Genomic DNA, 10,199 nt, shown 5'->3' with positions numbered 1-10,199 from the left:
TTGGGGGATTTGGGGTCTCCAGGGGGGGATGTGGGGTTGGTTTGGGGGGATTTGGGGTCTCCAAGGGGGATTTGAGGGTCTCCAGAGGGGATTTGGGGGTCTCCAGGGGGGATGTGGGGTTGGTTTGAGGGTCTCCAGGGGGGATTTGGGGTCTCCAGAGGGGATTTGGGGTCTCCAGGGGGGATGTGGGGATGGTTTGAGGTTCTCCAGTGGGGATTTGGGGTCTCCAGGGGGGATTTGGGGTCTACAGAGGGGATTTGGGGTCTCGAGGGGGGATGTGGTGTTGGTTTGAGGGTCTCCAGGGGGAATGTGGGGTCTCCAGGGGTGATGTGGGGTTGGTTTGAGGTTCTCCAGGGGGGATTTGGGGGTTGGTTTTTAGGCTCTGGAGTTCAGTTGGGATTTGGGGGTGCAGGTGCCCCGTGTTGGGGTTCAATCTCCGTTTGGGGGTCACCCCCCCCCTTCCTCCGGCTCAGCTCTCGCCGTCACCGTGAGGCCCTTTGGCCTTCGCAGATGGTGATGCTCCATTTTTGGGGTCCCTCTTTCTGCGCCCCCCCTACTCCGCTGCCTCCTCCTCCGTGGCTCCGTGCCCCCCCCTCCCCCCAGGGCCCCCCCTTTTCCTCCATGGCCCCCCAGCCCCCCCAGGGCTGTTTCCTGGCCTGACTCGCCCTTTCCTGTCCCCTCTCCGAGGCGGGAAGTCACTGCTCCGGTGGCGGAGGGCGAGGGACGGAGACGGGGAGCGGGGAGAAAGGGGGGTACGTGGGAGAAAGGGGGGGCGTGGGAGAAAGGGGGGATGTGGGAGAAAGGGGGGTACGTGGGAGAAAGGGGGGGCGTGGGAGAAAGGGGGGGTGTGGGGTAAAGGGGGAATGTGGGATAAAGGGGGGATGTGGGATAAAGGGGGGATGTGGGAGAAAGTGGGGTACATGGGATAAAGGGGGGACGTGGGATAAAGGGGGGATGTGGGATAAAAGGGGGAATGTGGGAGAAAGGGGGGACGTGGGATAAAAGGGGGAATGTGGGATAAAGGGGGGATGTTGGGATAAAGGGGGGGATGTGGGATAAAGGGGGGTGTGGGATAAAAGGGGGGATGTGGGATAAAGGGGGGGTGTGGGATAAAAGAGGGATGTGGGATAAAGGGGGGATATGGGATAAAGGGGGGACGTGGGATAAAGGGGGAACGTGGGATAAAAGGGGGGATATGGGATAAAAGGGGGACGTGGGATAAAGGGGGGATGTGGGATAAAGGGGGGACGTGGGATAAAGGGGGGGGTGTGGGATAAAAGAGGGATGTGGGATAAAGGGGGGATATGGGATAAAAGGGGGACGTGGGATAAAGGGGGGATGTGGGATAAAGGGGGGACGTGGGATAAAGGGGGGATATGGGATATAGGGGGGACGTGGGATAAGGGGGGATGTGGGATAAAAGGGGGATATGGGATAAAGGGGGGATATGGGATAAAGGGGGAATGTGGGATAAAGGGGGGATATGGGATAAAGGGGGAATGTGGGGTAAAGGGGGGATGTGGGGTAAAAGGGGGGATGTGGGATAAGGGGGGACATGGGATAAAGGGGGGATGTTGGGATAAAAGGGGGGATGTGGGATAAGGGGGGATATGGGATAAAGGGGGGGACGTGGGATAAAGGGGGGACGTGGGGTAAAGGGGGGACGTGGGATGAAGGGGGGGTGTGGGATAAAGGGGGGATGTGGGATAAAAGGGGGATATGGGATAAAGGGGGGGTGTGGGATAAAGGGGGGATGTGGGATAAAAGGGGGAATGTGGGATAAAAGGGGGGATGTGGGAGAAAGGGGGGATATGGGATAAAGGGGGGACGTGGGATAAAGGGGGGATGTGGGATAAAGGGGGGACGTGGGATAAATGGGGGATGTGGGATAAGGGGGAATGTGGGATAAAGGGGGGATGTGGGATAAGGGGGGACGTGGGATAAAGGGGGGACGTGGGATAAAGGGGGGATGTGGGATAAAAGGGGGGATGTGGGATAAAGGGGGGAATGTGGGATAATGGGGGGATGTGGGATATAGGGGGGATGTGGGATAAAGGGGGGATGTGGGAGAAATGGGAGCCATGGGATAAAGGGGGGATGTGGGATAAAGGGGGGATGTGGGATAAAGGGGGGATGTGGGATAAAGGGGGATGTGGGATAAAGGGGGGATGTGGGATAAGGGGGAATGTGGGATAAAGGGGGGATGTGGGAGAAATGGGAGCCATGGGATAAAGGGGGGAATGTGGGATAAAGGGGGGATGTGGGATAAAGGGGGGACGTTGGATAAAGGGGAGGTGTGGGATAAGGGGGGGACGTTGGGATAAGAGGGGACGAGGGATAAAAGGGGGATGTGGGATAAAGGGGGGACGTGGGATAAAGCGGAGGTGTGGGATAAAGGGGGGACGTTGGGATAAAGGGGGGACGCTGGATAAAGGGGGTGTGGGTGTGGCCCTCCAGGAGCGCCGCCGCGATGTTCCCCGAGGAGCGCAAGGAGGGGAGTCCGCGGTTCGGGAAACTCCACTTTCCCGTCGGCCTTTGGATCAACTCTCCCAAGAAGCGTTTGGCCAAGATGAGCCGGAGGTGGCCGAGCGCCGGATCCGTCCGGTGAGACGCCCCCCTGGACCCCCAACTCCGCTTTGGCCGTCCGTCCGTCCATCCATCCGTCCATCCATCCTTCCATCCATCCATCCATCCATCCATCCATCCATCCATCCTTCCCCTATGTCCATCCATCCATCCCTATGGATTGGACACCCCCTTTTCCATCTCTTTGCCCCCAACTCCTCTTTGTCCGTCTGTCCATCCATCCATCCATCCATCCATCCCTCCCTCCCCTATGTCCATCCCTATGGATTGGACGCCCCCTTTTCCATCACTCTGCCCCCCAACTCCTCTTTGTCCGTCCATCCATCCATCCGTCCATCCATCCATCCTTCCCCCAGGTCCATCCCTATGGATTGGACACCCCCTTTTCCATCGCTTTGCCCCCCAACTCCTCTTTGTCCGTCTGTCCATCCATCCATCCTTCCCTCTCCCACGTCCATCCCTATGGATTGGACACCCCCTTTTCCATCTCTTTGCCCCCCAACTCCGCTTTGGCCGTCCGTCCGTCCATCCATCCATCCATCCATCCCTCCCCCAGGTCCATCCCTCTGGATTGGACGCCCCCTTTTCCATTGCTTTGCCCTCCAATTCCTCTTTGTCCGTCTGTCCATCCATCCATCCTTCCCCCACGTCCATCCCTATGGATTGGACACTCCCTTTCCCATCGCTTTGCCCTCCAACTCCTCTTTGTCCGTCTGTCCATCCATCCATCCTTCCCCCACGTCCATCCCTATGGATTTGACGCCCCCTTTTCCACCTCTTTGCCCCCCAACTCCGCTTTGTCCGTCCGTCCGTCCATCCATCCATCCATCCATCCATCCATCCATCCATCCTTCCCCCCAGGTCCATCGCTATCATTGAGATTCCCCATTTTACTGCCTCTTTGCCCCCCAACTCCCGCTTTGTCCGTCCGTCCGTCCATCCATCCATCCCTCCCCTATGTCCATCCCTATGGGTTAGACGCCCCCTTTTCCATCGCTTTGCCCCCCAACTCCTCTTTGTCCGTCTGTCCATCCCTATGGATTGGACACCCCCTTTTCCATTGCTTTACGCCCCAACTCCTCTTTGTCCGTCTGTCCATCCATCCATCCATCCATCCATCCATCCATCCATCCATCCTTCCCTCTCCCACGTCCATCCCTATGGATTGGACACCCCCTTTTCCACCTCTTTGCCCCCCCAACTCCTCTTTGTCCGTCCGTCCGTCCATCTGTCCATCCATCCATCCATCCATCCCTCCTTCTCCCCAGGTCCATCCCTATCATCGAGATTCCCCATTTTACTGCCTCTTTGCCCCCCAACCCCACTTGTCCGTCCGTCCGTCCATCTGTCCATCCATCCATCCATCCCCTATGTCCATCCCTATGGACACCCCCTTCTGCCATCGCTTTGTGCCCCAACTCCACTCCATCCCTTTGTCCGTCTGTCCATCCCTATGGGTGAGACGCCCCCTTTTCCATCGCTTTGCCCCTCAACTCCACCTTGTCCATCTGTCCATCCATCCGTCCTTCCCCCACGTCCATCCCTATGGATTGGACACCCCCTTTTCCACCGCTTTGCCCCCAACTCCTCTTTGTCCGTCCATCCGTCCATCCCTATGGGTGAGATGCCCCCTTTCCCACCTCTTTGCCCCCAACTCCTCTTTGTCCGTCCATCCGTCCATCCCTATGGGTGAGATGCCCCCTTTCCCACCTCTTTGCCCCCCAACTCCTCTTTGTCCGTCCGTCCTTCCCCCACATCCATCCCTACCATTGACATTCCCCATTTTATTACCTCTTCGCCCCCCAATTCTCCTCCGCACCCCCTTTTTCCCCCCCAGATCCGCCTCCTCGGACACCGCCAGCCGCGGGCAGCGAAACGGTTGGAATTACGCCCTCCCGGCAAAGCCAAACCCTCGCGCCATAACCGCCTTTCCAACCTCTTCCATCGCAGCGCCAACGCCAACGCCAACGCCGGCGGCCGCTGGGCCAGCGAGAAGAAATTGGCGGAATTGGTGGATCCCGTTCCCGAAGTTCTGGTGGGATTGGAAAAACGCTCCAAACCAAACGCCAACTCCCCGGAATCCTCAAGATTTTTGGGGGGGACATCTCCCGAGGGGCCAATTATAAGAGCGTTTTGGCCACGGCCGCGCTCCACCGCGCGGCAGTTGGTCGGAGAGGCTTTGGAACGTTACGGATTGGCTCCGGAAGAAGGAACGTCGGGAGAATATGTGTTATGCGACGTAGTGGGGGAGAGCCGGGGGTTCCGGGGGGGGGTTGGCAGGTGGAGCACCTCCGTCCCGTTGGCGATTCCGAACGCCCTTTGGTCCTTCAAGATGTATGGAAGCCCAAATCCGGCTGCTCGCGGCGCTTCGAGATCCGGCGGAGACAGGAAGTGGAGAGGATGTGCGAGGGAGAGGATGGCGAGGCGGGGGGGTGAGGCACCCCCAAACCACACGCCGGGGGACACCCCGTCATCAGCCACCCCGACACCCCGACACCCCGATATCCCGATATCCCGACACCCCGATATCCCGACACCCCGATACCCCGATATCCCGATATCCCGACACCCCAATACCCCGATACCACGACACCCCGATATCCCAACACCCCAATATCCCGATACCCTGACACCCTGATACCGCGATACCCTGATACCCCGACACCCCAATACCCCGACACCCCGACACCCCGATACCCCAATATCCCGATACCCCAACACCCCGATACCCTGAATACCCTGACACCCCGATATCCGACACCCCGATACCGCGATACCCCGATACCCGCCAGACACCCCGATACCCCGATACCCCAACACCCGATATCCCAACACCCCGATACCACAATACCGCGATACCCGATAGCCCGACACCCCAATATCCCGACACCCCGATATCCGCAATACCCCGACACCCCGATATCCCAATATCCCAACACCCTGATACCCCGACACCCCAATACCCCGATACCCCGACACCCCGATATCCTGACACCACGATACCACGATACCCCGACACCCCAATATCCCGATACCCCGATACCCCAACACCCCGATATCCCAACACCCCGATACCCCAATACCGCGATACCCTGATAGCCCAACACCCCGATATCCCGACACCCCGATACCGCGATACCCCGATACCCCGATATCCCAATACCCCGATACCCCGATACCCCGATATCCCGATATCCCGACACCCCGATACCCCGATACCCCGATACCCCGACACCCCGATACCCCGACACAGCGATACCCCGATACCCCAATATCCCGACACCCCGATACCGCGATACCTCAACAGGGGGATGGTTGGAGGGGTTTGGGGGGGGGGGGGGAAGGAGGGGATAGAAGGAGGGAGGGGGGATTTGGGGGGAGATGGAGTATGGGGGGGATTTGGGGGGGCTGTGGGGGAGGTGGGGGGAGATGGGATCTGGGGGGAGATGGGATCTGGGGGATTTGGGGGGGCTGAGGGGAGATGGGATTTGGGGGGGAGATGGGACTGGAGGGATTTGGGGGGGCTGAGTGAGATGGGATTTGGGGGAGCTGGGGGGATTTGAGGATTTAGGGGAGGTGGGAGTGGGGGGGAATGTGGGGGGGCTGTGGGGATATGGGATTTGGGGGGTTAGGGGATCTGGGGGGATTTGGGGGCTGTGGGGGAGATGGGATTTGGGGGATTAGGAGAGATGGGGGGAGATGGGGTTCGGGGGAGATTTGGAGGGGTGGGGTGCAGGGTTTGGGGGGGCCGGGAAGATTGCAGGGGTGGGTCTGCAGGGAGATGGGTGCTGGGGGGATTTGGGGGTTCGGGATGATTTGCGGGTTCAGAGGTGATTTGGGGGTTCAGGAGTGACTTGGGGGTTTGGAGTGCGATTTGGGGGTTGGGGCGCGATTTGGGTGTTCAGAGGTGATTTGGGGGTTCGCGGAGGATGATTTGGGGATATAGAGGTGATTTGGGGGTTCGGAGGGTGATTTGGGGGTTCAGAGGTGATTTGGGGGGTTTGGAGGTGATTTGGGGGGTTCGGGGGCGTGATTTGGGGGTTCAGGGGTGATTTGGGGTTTCAGGAGTGATTTGGGGGTTTGGGGCACGATTTGGGTGTTCAGAGGTGATTTGGGGGTTCGGGGCGTGATTTGGGTGTTCAGAGGTGATTTGGGGGTTCAGGAGTGATTTGGGGGTTTGGAGGTGATTTGGGTGTTCAGAGGTGATTTGGGGGGTCGGAGGGTGATTTGGGGGTTCAGAGGGGATTTGGGGGTCGGAGGGTGATTTGGGGGTTTGGAGGCGATTTGGGGGTTCCAGGGGTGATTTGGGCATTCAGAGGCGAATTTGGGGGTTCGGAGTTGATTTAGGACGTTCAGAGGTGATTTGGGAGTCCGGAGGTGATTTTGGGGGTTCAGGGGTGATTTGGGGGTTCAGGGGTGATTTGGGGGTTCGGGGCGGATTTGGGTGTTCGGGATGTGGCTTAGGGCAGACTTTTGGGGTGCTGTTGGGGGGGGTGGGGGGGGTTTGACCCCCCTTGTACCCCCCCCCTTCCCCCAGGTCTCACCTCTCCGTCGCGTCGACTGCAGAAGAACCGCTCGCGGGCGGCTTCGGGGGTGTACGACCCCCCAAAAAGAGCGAGCGGATAACCTCTCCCTCCGCCGCAGCATCAAGCGATATGAACCTCAGCACCAAAAGGCGTCGGGAACAGCAAGACGGTGCTGAGCGTAGCGGGGGGCGAAGGAGGAGCCCCCCAAAATGAAGAGGGGTCCCCCGAAACCCCCCAAAGTGGGGAGGGGGCGGCCGGAGAGGAGGAAGGGGGGGGTCCAGGCCTGGAGCAGCTCTCGCAGTGCCTCATTCAGCCCCCCCAGGAGCTCCCCTATTTCCTCCTGCTGCAGGGTTACGGCCGGCAGGTGGGGGCGCGGGGACCCCAAATCCCTCCTGAACCCCCAAATCCCTCCTGAACCCCCAAATCCCCACTCTTCCTCCCCAAATCCCTCCATCTGCCCCCAAATGCCCATCTTGTCACACCCCAAATCCCCCTCTGAAGCCCCAAATCCCCCTTCTGAACCCCCAAATCCGCACTCTGCACCCCCAATCCACACTCTGCACCCCCAAATCCCCTCTTCACCCCCAAACCCCACTCTTCACCCCAAAATCCCCCTTCTTTCCCTCCAAAATCCCCCTTCTTCACCCCAAATCCTCACTCTTCACCCGCAAATCCGCACTCTTCAACCCCCAAAATCCCCCCCTTCACCCCCAAATCCGCACTCTTCACCCCAAAATTCCCCCCTTTACCCCTAAATCTGCACTCTTCCACCCCCCAAATCCCCCTCTTTACGCCCAAATCCCCCCATTTTTACCCCCCAAATCCCCCCTTTGCCCCCAAATCTCCAGTCTACACTCCCAATTCCCCCTTCTTCACACCCCAAATCCGCACTCTTCACCCAAATTCCCTCTCTTCTCACCCCCAAATCCGCACTCTTCACGCCCAAATTCCCCCTCTCACCCAAATCCACACTCTTCACCCCCAAATCTCCCCTGTTCACCCCCAAATACCCCCTCTTCAGCCCAAATCCACACTCTGCACCCCACCTAAATCCCCTTCTTTTCACCCCCAAATCCCCACTCTTCACCCCCAAATTCCCATTCTTTCACCCCTAAATCCCCCACTTCACCCCCAAAATCCGCCACTCTACACCCCCAAATTCCCTCTATTCCCCTCCAAAATCCCCCTTCTTCCACCCCAAAATCCCACTCTTCACCCCCAAATCCCCCCCTTTTCACCCCAAATCTCCCCTCCTTCACCCCAAATCCTCTTCACTCCCAACTCCCATTCTTCACCCCCAACCCCCCCTTTGCCCCCAAATCCCCCCTTTGCCCCCAAATCTCCCCTCTACCCCCCAAACTCCCACTCTTCACACCCAAATCCCACTCTTCACACCCCATATCCCCCCTTTTCACCCCCCAAATCCCCCTTTGCCCCCAAATCTCCGCTCTATGCTCCCAAATCCCCTCTTCACCCCATATCCCCTCCTTCACCCCCAAATCCCCCCTTTTCACCACCAATCCCCCCTTTGCCCCCAAATCTCTGCTCTAGTGCTCCCAAATCCCCCTCTTCACCCCCATATCCCCTCCTTCACCCCCAAATCCCCCCTTTTCACCCCCAAATCCCCCCTTTGCCCCCAAATCTCCGCTCTACACTCCCAAATCCCCCTCTTCACACCCCATATCCCCTTCTTCACCCCCAAACTCGCCATTGCTTCACCCCCAAATCCCCCTCTTTACCCCCAAATCCCCCCTTCACCCCCAAATCCCCCTCTTCACCCCCAAATCCCCCCTCCTCACCCCCAAATCCCCCTTTTCACCCCCAAAATCCCCTCCTCACCCCCAAATCCCCCCTTTCACCCCAAAATCCCCTCTACACCCCCAAATCCCCCCTTTGCCCCCAAATCTACCCTCTACACCCCCAAACTCCCACTCTTCACACCCCAAATCCCACTCTTCACACCCCATATCCCCCTTTTCACCCCCAAATCCCCTCCTTCACCCCCAAATCCCCCCTTTTCACCCCCAAATCCCCTTCTTCACCCCCAAATCCCCCCTTTTCACCCCCATATCCCCTCCTTCACCCCCAAATCCCCCCTTTTCACCCCCAAATCCCCTCCTTCACCCCCAAATCCCCCCTCTTCACCCCCAAATCCCCCCTAAACCCCCTCGCAGCCCCCCCTGACCCCTCTCTTTTTCTTCCCCCCCCCCCCCAGGATTTCATCCTCTACCCCATGACTCGTTCCCTGCACGTCTTCGGTCGCCCCGAACGCCGCGGAGGGGTCCCGAAAAAGCCGGCGGCTGCCAGGTGGACACTTTCCTCAACGCCCCCGACATCCTCCCTCGACACTGCGTGGTGCGAGCGGCTCGGGGGGGTCCCGACAGCCCCCCAAGCCCTGCCACCATCCGTCCCTTTCGGGGGGCTCCCGTCACCCATAACGGCACCCCTTTTACGCCAGGCCCCCTTCACCCGGCGACCTCTTGGGTTTGGGCCAACATTTCCTTTTCCTCTACAAAGACCCCGAAACGGTGTCGGAGGAGGAGAGGGGGGGGCCCAACCCCTCGCCCCCCTTGGTTGCCCCGCGCCCCCATTTCCACGGGCATGGCGGGGGTTTTGGGGTGCTCGGGGTGCGGCCGAACGCCCCAAGAGCGTCAAGAGGCCTTGAAGAACCTCTTGGAGAGTTCCCAACCGGAGCTGAGGTTCCGCGAGGAGGATGAGGCGGTGGTGTTGAAGGAGATCGTGCGGTTGCCGGAGGCCGAAGGGGTGGAGGCGGCCGCTTTGGCCCCCGCGTTCCTGCTGGGGCTCTGCCTCGAGCACGCGGCCAAGGCCTTCGCGCCCCAACATCTGCCCGCCATGATGGCCCGCGTGGCCGCGCTCCTCAGGGACACCGTCTGGGTAACCACCGGGGGGGGGAAAGGGGGGGGGGGACAAAGGGGGATGTGGGGGACATGGGGGGACATGGAGGGATGGGGGATGTGGGGGTGAAAGGGGATGGGGGGACATGGAGGGATGGGGGGACATGGGGATGCAAAGGGACTTGGGGGGACATGGAGGGATGGGGGGACATGAGGGACATTGGGGGGACAT

The 10,199-nt window shown here is 59.6% G+C and overlaps 1 protein-coding gene across 1 annotated transcript in view; it reads left to right on the top strand.

Annotated features, from left to right (window-relative positions):
- Positions 1 to 743: 743 nt before the first annotated feature.
- The window catches only part of LOC104057650 (ras-interacting protein 1-like), a 21,815-nt gene continuing 12,359 nt past the window's right edge, over positions 744 to 10,199 (top strand). The window contains 12 exon segments of the mRNA XM_054052304.1: positions 744 to 752; positions 2,458 to 2,604; positions 4,424 to 4,661; positions 4,663 to 4,731; positions 4,733 to 4,835; positions 4,838 to 5,018; positions 5,453 to 5,900; positions 7,124 to 7,234; positions 7,236 to 7,290; positions 7,328 to 7,476; positions 9,328 to 9,414; positions 9,417 to 10,007. Coding sequence (XP_053908279.1) covers positions 2,471 to 2,604; positions 4,424 to 4,661; positions 4,663 to 4,731; positions 4,733 to 4,835; positions 4,838 to 5,018; positions 5,453 to 5,900; positions 7,124 to 7,234; positions 7,236 to 7,290; positions 7,328 to 7,476; positions 9,328 to 9,414; positions 9,417 to 10,007 — 2,166 coding nt within the window. The 5' untranslated portion in view covers positions 744 to 752; positions 2,458 to 2,470.

Source organism: Cuculus canorus, chromosome 33, assembly GCF_017976375.1.
Source record: "Cuculus canorus isolate bCucCan1 chromosome 33, bCucCan1.pri, whole genome shotgun sequence".
In the NCBI taxonomy this organism is placed as follows: Eukaryota; Metazoa; Chordata; class Aves; order Cuculiformes; family Cuculidae; genus Cuculus; species Cuculus canorus.
The sequence above is the reverse complement of the archived record's forward strand: the minus strand, read 5'-3'. Positions and strand labels throughout refer to the sequence as shown.